The 13,658-nt window shown below is 38.7% G+C and overlaps 1 protein-coding gene across 1 annotated transcript in view; it reads left to right on the forward strand.

The window, feature by feature from the left end:
• The window catches only part of LOC101525387 (steroid transmembrane transporter SLC22A24-like), a 49,988-nt gene that overhangs the window by 22,051 nt on the left and 14,279 nt on the right, over window positions 1-13,658 (forward strand). Inside the window, exon 5 of the mRNA XM_058662401.1 lies at window positions 6,185-6,308. Coding sequence (XP_058518384.1) covers window positions 6,185-6,308 — 124 coding nt within the window. The remainder of the gene's footprint in view (window positions 1-6,184; window positions 6,309-13,658) is intronic.

Here is a 13,658-nt window from a genome sequence, read left to right on the forward strand (position 1 = left end):
GAGGCAGGTGGAATTATATCAAACTAAAAACTCTCTTCACAACAAAGGGACAATTCAATCTAGTAAAGGGGAAACTAACAGAATGGCAGAAAGCTATCATCAAGCTTTGCGTATGAAAAAGAATTAGCACCCAATATCTTCAAGCAATTCAATAAACTCATTAATAACAAAACAAATTGGTAAAGAAATGGACAAAGTACAGGCAGAGGCATTTTTTTCAATGAAGACTTCGGAAGGCCAACAGGCACACGACCCAATGCTCAGGACCCCTATCTATCAGGACATTTAAGCAGAAACCACAATTTTGCACTTCACTGTGCTTTGAATGGCAATAATTTAAAAAGAAAAACCACACCTTACAATCAATCTCTTAAACATGCAGCAAGTACAGCACAGAAGGAGGCAGTGCACAAGAACCAAAACGATACCTTATGATTTAATGATTATTGGTAACCCTTGCACATATTCCTGTTGGAAGTTTGATCTCCCTACTCGTCAGTTATGAAACATTACAGGTAATGGTGCATCCAGCCCAAGATCGTGAATTGAACTGAACTTAAGCTTTTCCAGAAAACTAGGAGAAATACAAATAGAAAGGAATGGGAAATTGAGGGAGAGAGGAAAGTACAGCTATCTTCTTAAAATGACGAAATGCAGGAGATATTCTCATACTGGTAATATTTTCAAAAAAGGGAAAATGCGAAACATTCCAGAGGAAATTTCTGGGTCACTCTTGAAAACCATCCATTCAACTGACTGCTTACTTTTTTATCAGAAATTTTACAGGCAAGGGGGTATGGCATAGATACACAGAGAGATGGAAAAAATAAGCTCCTAACAAATAATACTTTGTTGAATAATATACTCTTTAATAAATAATGGACAGTTAAGCCTTTCAAAACCAACACTTGGGGAATTCATCACTGTCTGACCAGTCTTACTAATTAAACACACAGGTGTCCTACATACAGACACGAAGAAACAAAACATGTATGAATGTATAAAACCTACCAGTAAAAGGGCAAAAGATGCTTTAAGCAACAAAATAAATTTGAAAGGAAAGGTGGCCTCATAAATTCATCACTTACCAATAGAACCTAGAATAAAAAAGACTAAATTCCCCAATTAAAAAAATCAACGTTTTTTTTAAAAGCTTTTACAAATGATCCAACGGTATGCTACCCACAAAAAAATTACATCACCAGTAAATATACACTTTTACTAAAACTGAAGATATGGAAAAAATGTTCCCTACAAACAGAAATCAAAGGAGGAAGTAACTATGCTTGTATCAGACAAAACAGACTTCAAGACAGAAACTCTAAAATGGGAAAATGAAAATCACTCTGTCAGAATCAAGTGGTCAAGTATATAAGATGTGACCACTATAATGTAAATGTACCCAATGCAGGACCACTCACTTCTATGAAACAGATGCTACTAGATCTGAAGAAAAGACTTAAGCCCCAAGACATCAACATTGGGGACTGTAGCAACACATCCCACAATGAACTGATCATCCAACAAAAATTTAGCAAAGAAATCACAGAACTTGCACAAATTGTATGTCAAATAGACTCTAAAATATTTACAAAATATTCCATCCTACAACTATGGAATCCACATTCTTTGCACCAACACGGGAAACATTCCCTTGCATAGGCTCCCTTTTAAAAGTCAACAGCACACCATGTATCTCCTCCAACCAATTTCAATTTACTTTTTCTATTTTTTTCTTCTTTTTTCTTTGCAAGCAGAACAGAAACTTTATTTTTAGCATAGTGAAGAAGAAGCCCCTCACCAGGGAGATGTGGCAAGGTGGAGTGCTAATGCAGAGTGCCCCAAGCAGAACACTGAAGTGCAGGAAAACCACTTGGGCTCTTAAAGTTTTATTTCTTTCAGCCATGAGTGCAGCGTTGGTAGGGGATTCCAGGTAGCTGGTGGCTGACAAGGAAGTGTCCTTGCGTGAAATGTGTGTATTTATAACTGCAACATTACTCAAGCAGCTGTCTAGTCGGGAACATAACCCCAGACCTCCCGCCCGTGCATGTGGAAAGCAAGCAGAGGCAAACTCCCCTCTAGCTGAGCTGCTCACACCACTTCAAAGGTGAGCAGAATACTTACCTCTGACAGTCAAAATGCTTACAAAGTGCAGTAAGAGAATTATAAAATGATGTCTGGAAATAGGCATGCCTTTTCAAGGCTTAGACACAGCCTTAACAATTACTAATTAATCTGAAGAAGCCAACTACATGAAATCAATTGTATCCCAACAACACTTTTAAAACTCTAACCACACTAAAAATGCCTGTACCAAAAAATTCTGACCAACAAAACCACAATAAAACCACTAAGAACAAAAACGTTGCTCCCTATACTAAAAATAAATATATCAGTAACAAGACAAAAAATAAAACTGATGAAAAACAGGTCACCCCAAGACTCTCTAAGCTAACTTTAAAAACAAATGGTAAGTTATAACAAAAATAGATTGACTCTATTAATAAAACTTTATTTAGTTAATATAGTAAAACAATAAGGCAAAACTTTAAAAAAAAACCCTTCCTCAAAACCATAAAGGTTAAAAAATAAGGTCCTGCGTGTGACAGCCTGCAATATCAGTATCTCATACATTTAGCAGTTTGTGTCCTGGATAGTCCTGGGAAAGCAATGCAAGATGGCCCAAGTGTTTTATACCCTGCCCCAATGTGGGAGAGCAGGCGGCAGTGCTTGGCTCCTGTCTGGTCCAGCCCTGGCTATTGAGGCCATTTACAGAGTGAACCAGTGGATGCAAGATCTGTCTTTTTTAAACTTCAATTTACAACAAATAAAATAAATCTTTTGAAGCTAAAAATAAACCACAGCACAAAAAACTGACAACACTTCTTGACTGAACTAAGAACTATATAGCCTATTAAACTAATATCTAAAGCTTTAACTACCCAAAATGTGTAGTTTCATGCACGTCAAGTCTTACAAAAATTTAGCAAATCATAAACAACCCTACACCAAGTATCATCCCATCATACTCGGTTAAAAGCCTTCCAGACACCACATGTGAGGGGTTGCTGCCATAGGCCTCCTTCCCTCAAGCCCCATGTCCCCCCTAAACCCCAACCACGTACAGAGGCTGTCAGGGCTCCCCTCATGAAACCAAGATGCTCTGGGGTTGCATGCCCACTCCTTCCTGCTCTCCTGCATCAAACACAGCCTCCTCATCACCACCCCCCAACACCACCACCACCCCCAAGGCACCACACCCCAGGCGAGGCTCTGTTTGAGTCTCTGTCCCTCAGTTTGGGAAGTCCTACAGCCACAGGGAAGTCAGGGGGTGGGGGTGGGGAGCCCAACTGTTTTTCAATAAAAGTGTAAATTAAAAAAAAACCAAAGCCATAAGAAAAATCTGCAACTCCATAAAATACAAACAGCACACATGGATAATGGGTCATTGAGGAAAGGAATAGAAAACTTAAACATTTCCTTGAAATAGTGAAAACAAAGCATACCATACCAATGGACTATAGCAACACTAGGAGGAAAGAGTAGTAGAAAATTTTCAGATAAACAACATAATGACTCATCTCCAGGACCTGGAAAGTTAACAGTAAACAAGTAATTGCTGTAGGATAAGCTACTGCATGTAAGTGCAACATTCCATAGGGGCATCAGTTAGAGTTCCAGAGGCCCCACTTCCAAAGTAGCTCCCTGATAATATATCTGGGAAAACAGCAGAGGATGGCCCGAGGACTTGGTCTCTGCCACTGTGTGGGAACCTGGATAGAGTTGCAGGCTGTTTGGTTAGATCAGAATAGCCTTGGAAGATGGAAGATGATAGCAGCAATTGTCTCTAGTAAACCAAAGAATGCATGTGCTGTCTGTCTGTCTGTCTGTCTTCTCTCTCTCTTTCTCTCTGTCTCTCTGTCTCTTTATCACTCTCCATTTCTATAAATCTGCTTTTCAAATAAATAAATCTATTTTTTTTAAAAAGTTAACAATTTGAACAGACAAAATTGCCACATTGCTATTTAGATTAAGAGAAAAAGTATATCAATCATCAGATATAAAAATGTACCGCTGATGATACTGAAGAAATATAAGAATCATAAGAATCTGTTGTAAACAACTCTATGCCTACAAATCAGAAAAACTAGAACAGATTGATATCTGGAAACAAACATACCACAGTTGATTCATGAATACATAGGATACCTTAACAGATCAATAACCATTGATGAGACTGAATCTATAATAAAGGAATTCCTAACCAAGAAAAACCCAGGACAGAACAGTTTCACTGCAGAATTCTAAAAACTTTTAAAGAACTAGCACTGAATCTTTTGGGGTTGAGGGGGAAGACTGGGAGGAAGCCTTTCTAACGTCATCATCAAGGGCGTAATTATCCTGATTCCAAAACTAGAGAAGTACACAACAAAGAAAATTAATCTATAGCTCAAAGGTTCTGATAAACAACTGCAAAAATTCTCAAAGAAAAGTCTAGCAGATCAAATGTAACAACACATTAAATCATGTGATCATGTGGAATTTATCCCAGACTTTATGTGGAACAAAACAAGAATTTCATTCATACCATTCTTAGTCAATGGAATTTTAAACCAAAGCTATTAGACAAAAGAAATAAATAAAAGGTACACAATTAAGAAAACAGGAAATCAAGTAGTTCCTTCATTTTTCTAAAAGATAGGCTGTTATACATGTTGGAAACAAAAAACCCCAACAAGAACCAATTCATCAGACTACTATACACAAAATCAATTCAAAATGTCAGTAACAATTTTATATCCAACAATGATCACACTAACAGACATCCTATTCATCATAAGCATAAAAAACTGTAATACTTTGGGAAAGTTTATTCAGGACGTCAAAGAACTCTACAATGAAGATTACAAAACACTAACAAAAGTGATAAAAGGGCACCAGGTAATGAAAAGACATATACCACTGCTTATCATCATTTTCTATTATTATGTGAACACTTATTGAGGTCATATAATTTCCCACAATACCATTGCTTACACGGATCAGTATAATAGGTAAAGCACATCTGATTAAAAAATGCTGCTAGAATCTATGTTAGTGATAGATGGAAGGAGAAAGGAACTTTGTGCTCAGGTTAAGAGACAATTAAGCAATTGAGTGCTAACTGTGGTTTGTGTGTTATTTATTTATTTATTTAGTCATTTATTTATTCCATGATACATATCCCTAAAAAGCATAGACACAAAGATCCTCAACAAAATACCAGTCAACAGATTCACCAGTACTTCAGGCAGATCAGACACCCAGATCAGGTGGGATTTACCTATGGCATGCAGGAATGATTTCACATTCACAAATCAATAAATGGGATACACCAAGTCGACAAGTTGAAAAATAAAAACCATGCGATCATCTAAATAGAGGCAGAGAAGGCATTTGACAAAATCCAACACAACTTCACGCTAAAAACTTTAAGCAAGATAGCCATAGAACTTTCTATAACACAATCAAACCAATACACCAAAAAACCAAATCCAGCATCATACTAAATGGAGAAAGACTGAAAACTTTTCCAATAAGATTTGGAACTAGAAAAGAGTGTCCAATTTCACCACTGCTATTCAATATAGTATTGAAATTCCTTGCCAGAGATATTAGGCAAAAAAAAAAAAATTAAGGAATTCAAACTGGAACTGGGGAATAAAAATTACCCATGTTTACAGATGACGTGATTCTCTACACAGGAAAATGAAAAGACTCAATCAACAGATTATGGGAACTCATAAGAGCATTTGTCAGGGTGGCAGGATACAAAATTAATGAGCATGAATCAATGACAGTAGTATAGATTAAAAAAAAAACTCCATGACTGAGAAAGAACTTGTAAGTATGATGACATTTAAAATAGCAGTGAGGAATCTCAAATAGTTTGAAATAAACTTAGCCAAAGACATGTGCAAGACTTCTATGATGAAAATTACAAAACATTTTTAGAAAGAAATGGAATACATTAAAAGATGGAGACACTTAAACATTTTCCACACAGAGATGAAGAAACCATGTTCCTGGATCAGCAGGATCAACATCATCAAAATGCCCATATTATCAAAATATACGGAATCAACATGGTCTCCACCAAAATCCCAGCAGTATTCTTCTCAGACATTGTGTGTTCTTCAAGCAGGTGGCTGGTGGAGTCGGCTCGGTGGCTGATTACCACCAATCAGCTAGAAGAGGGCATGAAGGCGCTTGCAAGAGCAGCACACATCAATGGAAAAGAGAATGCTGAAGAGATCCTGACAATTGAGGTGATATGGGGAGGGGAGCTGATTTCTGGAATGAAATGGTCTGGCCTCACAACTCCCAGCTGAGTTCTGGAGAGAAAACAGACTGGAGTTAGAATTTTGAGTGGGATATTACTGCTATCTAGTCCCCCCATGGATTCAACATTTTAGAGAGGGGTCATTAAGTAAAAAAAGTGTACATTCTCTTGTGTCGAGAATTTAAACATTGATACTGAAATTCACTGACTTAAGTCAGCATGATAGTTTATATTTAACAATGGAATATCATTGCCTAGAAACGTAGATATAAACAATCAAAACAATTTGACTTCTAACTATTTCACTATTTCAAAGGTCATTTTAGGGTAAACATATATCCTTTCTTTAAAAATTTTTTAACTTATTTTTATTGGAAAGTCAGATATGCAAGTCAGATACATAGAGAGGAGGAAAGACAGCAAAATTTTCTGTCTAATGATTCACTCCCCAAGTAGCTGAGATAGCCAGAACTCAGCTGATTCAAACCTAGAATCCAGGAGCCTCTTCTGGGTCTCCCATGTGGGTTGTGGATTCCAAAGCCTTTGGGCATCTTTGACTGCTTTCCCAGACCACAAGCAGTGAGTTGGATGGGAAACAGGGCCACTGGAACATCAACCGGTGCCCATATGGGATCCCGGCAGGCAAGGCCTAGGTTACCATGCCAGGCCCCAGTCAGAAATCTGAAAAAAAACAAAGAATTATTGCTCAAGCAGAAGAAGATCTTAAAAGTGTACTGTTGATTTTAATACACTGTTGAAACTAAGGTGAGAATCAAGGTGGCAGAATAGGGTAAGAACACGTTTAAACAGACAGAAAAACATTTAATCAGGATGAGGCTGAGAGGACACATTCCAGGAAATAGGAGAGGACAGAACAATAGCAGAGGGATACCTGGAGACTGACAGACACACAAAAACAGCGAAAACAATGGTGTGGTGTTGCAGTCACTGATAATCCATCGGCATTCAGCTAACGGAGATCTGAGCTCTACCAGCAGCCAGAACTGCACCAGCAACCAGGTGGGAAGGGAGTTTCACTGGGAAAATGGGAGGTGAACCCAGAAAAAGAACTGTCCATCCTGCTGGTCAGTTTGATTTGGCCAGGAGTAGAGACAGAGCAGCAGATTCCAGATGGGCAGTGTGACAACAGGGTGGATTTCATAGCCCAGTCAGACCCTAGAGCTGAATTGGGTGCCATTTTGCATAAGGAGGCAAAGGGAAGGGAAAGGACAGAGCATACGCTGAGCTGGGAGTGAACTCATTTCTGACTCAGTGAATTGCAGCAACGTGGCATTCTACAGGTTCCATCCAAGAGAGATCTGGGTAGCCCTCAGATCTGACATCCAGCAGATCAAGAACTGTAGTGGTGGTACATCAGGCACCATTTTGTACACTGTGGCAAAAGCTTTAAGACTGCATGGGACAACATTGAACTATGCATGTGCTGAGCTCACAAGAACTCACTGAGTTTGGTGGATTGCACTGGTCCCACAGGAAAAATAATACTGACTGTAGCTTTGTACGGGTCAAAATAGGTCCGTGTGGCACCCAGAACTAATGTCCAACAGGCAGCAAGATCACAGCCACCAACAAACTAGCTATATAGGCCACCTGGTGTCTCCCTAATCCTGGGAATTGCTTCAACCAGAAGTGGGAAAAGATTGTACAGACAACTGTGCAGCCTCAGCACGGTATCACAGGAGATGGAGATTGGTGAGCCAGGAGCTGGGGCTGCAGAATTCTTTGTGGAAATCTGACAACCCAGACCTGGAACCTGCTGGAGGTTGTGGCACAATTGGCTGCAAGCAAAGAGCTGTGTACCAATGGCAATAAACCTGGGGTGACACAGCTTAGAAACCTGCCCCAAGGAGAAGACTCTGCTCACCAGAAGTACAATGACCAAGAGCAAAAAAAGAGACAAAGGCACAATGAATATTACTGAAAACTCCCCTGCAAAGGAGCAAAACCCTATGCCAACCTCAGAGTTAACTGAGGGAGACATCGAGAAAATCGGGGACACAGAATCCAAAAAACTCATTATAAAGCTTCTGATCAGCAATAAGAAGCACATACAAGAGTTCAAAGAATTCAAGGACTATTTTACAAATCAATAGCAGCAATAAAGCAAATCAAAGGTGATATATCAGAAATTAAGAACACAGTAGAGCAAATTTAAAGTTCAGTGGAAAGTCTCCAAAATAGAATGAAGCAAGCAGAAGAAAGAATCTCAGAATTGAAAGATATTTCCTGTCATCAGGGGGAAGCCAACAAAAAGCTGGAAGCAGAGCTGGATCAGGCCAAAAAAAGTATTCGAGAATTGAAAGACACTATGAAGAGGCCTAATATAAGAGTTATGGGAGCCCCAGAGGGTGCAGAAAGAGAAACTGATTTTACGAATGTATTTAATGAAATAATGAAGGAAAATTTCCCTAATCTGGAGAAAGAATTGGAAAACAAGATCCAGAAGGGGCACCGAACTCACAATAGGCCTGATCAAAAGCAATCTTCACCAAGACACATGATTATCAAGTTCTTTTCAATTGAACATAAGGAAAAGATCCTTAAATGTGCACGTGAAAAAAATCAATTGACATATAAAGGAATGCCAATTAAGCTCACAGGAGATCTCTCACAGCAAACTCTACAGGCAAGAAGTGAATTGAGTGACATATTCCAGATCCTAAAAGAAAAAGAATGTCGGCCTAGGATAACATATCCAGCAAAGCTTTCTTTTGTCTTTGAAAATGAAATAAAAATCTTCCACAGTCAAGAAAAGTTAAAAGAATATGCCTCTTCCAAACCTGCCCGACAAGGGATATTTCAAGATGTTCTCTCTTTTTTTTTTTTTTTTTGCTTAATCTTCTTTTTTTATTTTTATTAATATTTTGCATTATGTGACAGTTTCATAGGCTCTGGGAATCTCCCCACCCCTCCACCTCCCCTCCCTCCTGGTGGATTCCTCCACCTTGATGCAGCATTACAGTTCAAATTCAATCAAGATTCTTTCCTTGCAAACATATACTAAGCATGGAGTCCAGCTACTTATTGTCCAGATGGGTTGAACAGTTTTTTGGGGAGACCATTTCTGGTCCGAAGTCAGAGCTGGTATAATATCATCACAGTCAATTAAGAGTCCCAATATAACATCAACAGCAATTTGCAATATTATGGAATTGACATGGTTTTGAGTAACCAGTATGTAAAACAAACAAACAAACAAACCAAAAAAAACAAACAAGTCCTAACCACAACCTATGATTAGCTCATTGACATCTCAATTTTAGTTTATATACAGGACCGGACCGGCTGCTATATACCTTAAAAAGGCTATAGGGTACCATTCAGCTGTCTCGTGTCTATTTCATTTTAGTATTTAGCCATTTGTTGTGTTGAAGTATAATTTTGTTGATCTTGGCAGATAAGATGTTCTCTTAACAGAGAAGAGGAATAGCACCAAACAAAGCTAAAGGCAAATGGGAAGAACATCCCAGTAAAATGACAACAGAAGACTAAACCAATGAACAACCCACTCCAAAAATGGCAGGAACAAAGTACCACCCATACATATTAAACTCTAAATGTAAATGGCTTAAGCTCAATCAAATGTCATAGATTAGTAGACTGGATTAAAAAACAAAACCCATCTATTTATTGTCTAGAAGAGACACATTTCACCAACAAAAATCAGCGGAAACTGTTATTGCATGGGTTTTGTTGTTTTCTGTTGGTTTCATCTCTTCAAAACACTTTCTTCTGATTAAATTCTTCAATGACTCATAGATCATTCAGTACCATCATTTTCTGCAAGAAGTTTCTTGATTTTCATTTCTTCAGATACATGTTAGTCATTTAGTAGCATCTTATTTAACTTTATGGTGTTGTTAGTTTCTTTTTTCTTCCTGATGTTGATTTTGTTTTGTGGATTTTCAGTTAAGGGGATGTATAGTAGCTATGTAACGGAGACTGTCATATCTAGTAACATGCTATTTAACTTCATGGCATTGTAAATTTCTATCTTTCTTTCTATTGTTACTTTTGTATTATGACTTTTCATTTGAGGGGATTTACATTAACTGTGAAATGGAGACTAACATATCCAGATCTGAGGATATAATGTAGTATGCATTTCTACTTCCAGACAAAAATGGACTGACAATGAAACTGTTAAATGTATCTTGACAATAGGATGCTGGACTCTCTGCCATTGTCCAGGCCCACAATGATGAACATATGACTGTGTATGAAGAACTATACTTTAGTAATGATATAGAGGAACTATGTCATGGGGGGGAGTTGGGGCTGGGATAAGGGAAATAGCAGGAGCCTATGGAACTGTATCATAAAATGATAATAATAAAAATGTAGAAGAAATACACTATTCAAACTAAGTCAGTATTTCCTGTGCACCACATTTAACCCATGTGCTGATCTACACAATGTACATTTGGCAGTAGAATTGTTAAGGGTATTCACAGACTCCTAACTAGAGGGACACACTTGTGCAAAAAAGATTCTGAGCAGGATATTCTTAGCATTTGTTGGCTTCTTCAAAGCAGGAAGAAGATCCTGATGTGACTCGTCCATATCCTTGCTCACTAAGTCACATAAAATCACTTACCAAGCACCCCATGGGAGTGGAAATGAATCAATGTAAAACTGAGACTTCAAGCATGGACTTCAAGTAGCTCATATCTTGTTTTGGACACAAACCCAAGAATTCAGTTTCTGGAGCAGGTGCTACACCAAGGGTCCTTGCACAGCTCTTTTTTTTTTTATTAATTATTTTGCATTATGTGACAGTTTCATAGGCTCTGGGAATCTCCCCACCCCTCCACCTCCCCTCCCTCCTGGTGGATTCCTCCACCTTGATGCAGTATTACAGTTCAAATTCAATCAAGATTCTTTCCTTGCAAACATACAGCAAGCATAGAGTCCAGCTACTTATTGTCCAGATGGGTTGAACAGTTTCTTGGGGAGACCATTTCTGGTCTGAAGTTAGAGCTGGTAGAATATCATCCCAGTCAATTAAGAGTCCCAATATAACATCAACAGCAATTTGCAATATTATGGAATTGACATGGTTTTGAGTAACCAGTATGTTAAAAAAAAAAAGCAAGTCCTAACCACAACCTATGATTAGCTCATTGACATTTCAATTTTAGTTTATATACAGGACCGGCTGCTATATACCTTAAAATGGCTATAAGGTACCATTCAGCTGTCTCGTGTCTATTTCATTTTAGTATTTAGCCATTTGTTGTGTTGAAGTATAATTTTGCTGATCTTGGCAGATTTTAGGGTAATCTAGACTGACTTGTAACTCTAACAAGACATTTGTCAACATTTAAGGTGCAGAACATTTTTTTGTTTGTTTGTTTTTGGGGGGGCTGTGCAGGGAAATCCCCAACACCATGGTGAGGAGTAACTAATCTTTGTGTCCCACCCAGCGAGGCATGAGCCAATCCACGCCAGCTCTTTCCTGTCAGATTTCAAGCTCTACTTTCTGTTGTTTGTCTATTTATTTTAGGTTTTTTTAGTTTGTATGATTGTTTGCTGTGAGGGGTTTTCGAAGCGTTCCCAATGGTCATTGCAAGGGAGGGTGGGGGTCCAGAGGTGGAGCCAGGCTCGGACCAGAGAAAGCTCTCCTCCCTGGTCCCGAAGGACATTTATTGTTCTTCTGTTTCTGCGGGCCGCTAGCAGCACAATCTACAATTGCAAAAACCTGGAAGCAACCAAAATGTCCATCAACAGAAGACTGGATAAGAAACCTATGGTTCATCTACTCTATGGAATACTACTCAGCTATTAAAAAAAACAAAATGCAGTTCTTTGTGGTCAAATGGGCCCGACTGGAATCCATCATGCTAAGAGAAATGAACCAATCCCAAAAGGTTAAATACCACATGTTTGCCTTAATCTGAGATGAAAAGATGACAACTTGGAAGATAGTACCTGTATATTGTAATATTAATGCAATCTCTAACAACCTGTATCCAATGCAATAAGATAATGTGATATAATCTATAAACCAACAATTAATGTCAGAATACTTAAGATCTACATCAAAAAACTGTAAAACCTACTATACCCTCAATACGCTATGTTAACCGGTAATGGGGGAGGAAGGGTAAGGAAATCTTTCAGGACCATAAAAAGAGTGAGAAAAAAGTACAATATAGCCTATCAAGATCAAATCTGGTAATTCATAGACAACAGACTCAAAGCGGCACTAAACAACAGTAAAACTACTATACCAATGCATGAGGGGTGAATCCGGTGCAATCCTGACAACCTCTTAACAGGAGGTCTTGTGCGTGGAGCAGGGGGGCACTCCAGAGTGGAGCAGGTGGTAAGGAGGAGGCTTGGATCCCAACCATGAAGACTCCCAGACCTTCACCACAAACTATTAATACGAGCAACAAGGACTATATCCCAACTGCCAAGGAGGCCACAGGGAATTGGATGCCCTCAGAGGCTGAGTACTCTGAGGTCACCCACCCCCAACCGGAGCTTCTGCAGGGGATGGAAGAAGTCCAAACACTACCGTGCAGAAACCAATGTCATCGGAAAAACATGCACAGCTCTTTTGAGACAACACAGGAAGTGTTCATCCAGATTCAATGGGCTAGGACAGGACTGTGTGTTAGCTGATGATGTATGAAGAACAAAGGCCTTTCAGACATCACACAAGCTGGTTGGTACTGGCCCAATGAAAAATGCCCCATATCAACCATGTAAAAAACCAAATGCCTCCTGAACAAAATGTTGATAAAGGAAAACATGGAGATTCTATACTCCAGCCCCAGTGACTCCATTGCTCTGACATGATACATAAACTGCCGCATGCGAAATGCTGAGGGAAAACTAATTTAATTCTAGTTTACATTCAGAGTTCACATCTTTAACATTAAAATGATGCTCAAATGTGAACGAAAATATTTATTATAGTTTGATAGTAGAGCACTTCGTATTTGTACTTCTGGGGAACTAAAGAAAAAGAAAAAAAACACATGTCCTTAACATGAAAGCAGCATGGTTACAAGCCCATGCTAACCTCTGTAGATATCCCTGCTAAGAGTGGAGAGAAACATGAGGCACAAAGGAGTGCACATCAATTCTAAGTTTCAGCAGGGCAAAGTTGACATGTCCTTTAGCTAGGTCTCAAGATTATGAAGGAGAAAGCAATTTGGCTCTAAGCAACAAGCTCTTAACTCTTTGATAAAAACTTTGCAATTCTTTTTCTTTTTTATAAAGAATAGAGCTATACACAGGCGGGCGGTGCATTCTGGCAACTACATGAGCTTTTCATTTTTCACTGTTTTCAGATCACTTTGCA

This window comes from Ochotona princeps, chromosome 4 (genome assembly GCF_030435755.1).
Source record: "Ochotona princeps isolate mOchPri1 chromosome 4, mOchPri1.hap1, whole genome shotgun sequence".
Lineage (NCBI taxonomy): Eukaryota > Metazoa > Chordata > Mammalia > Lagomorpha > Ochotonidae > Ochotona > Ochotona princeps.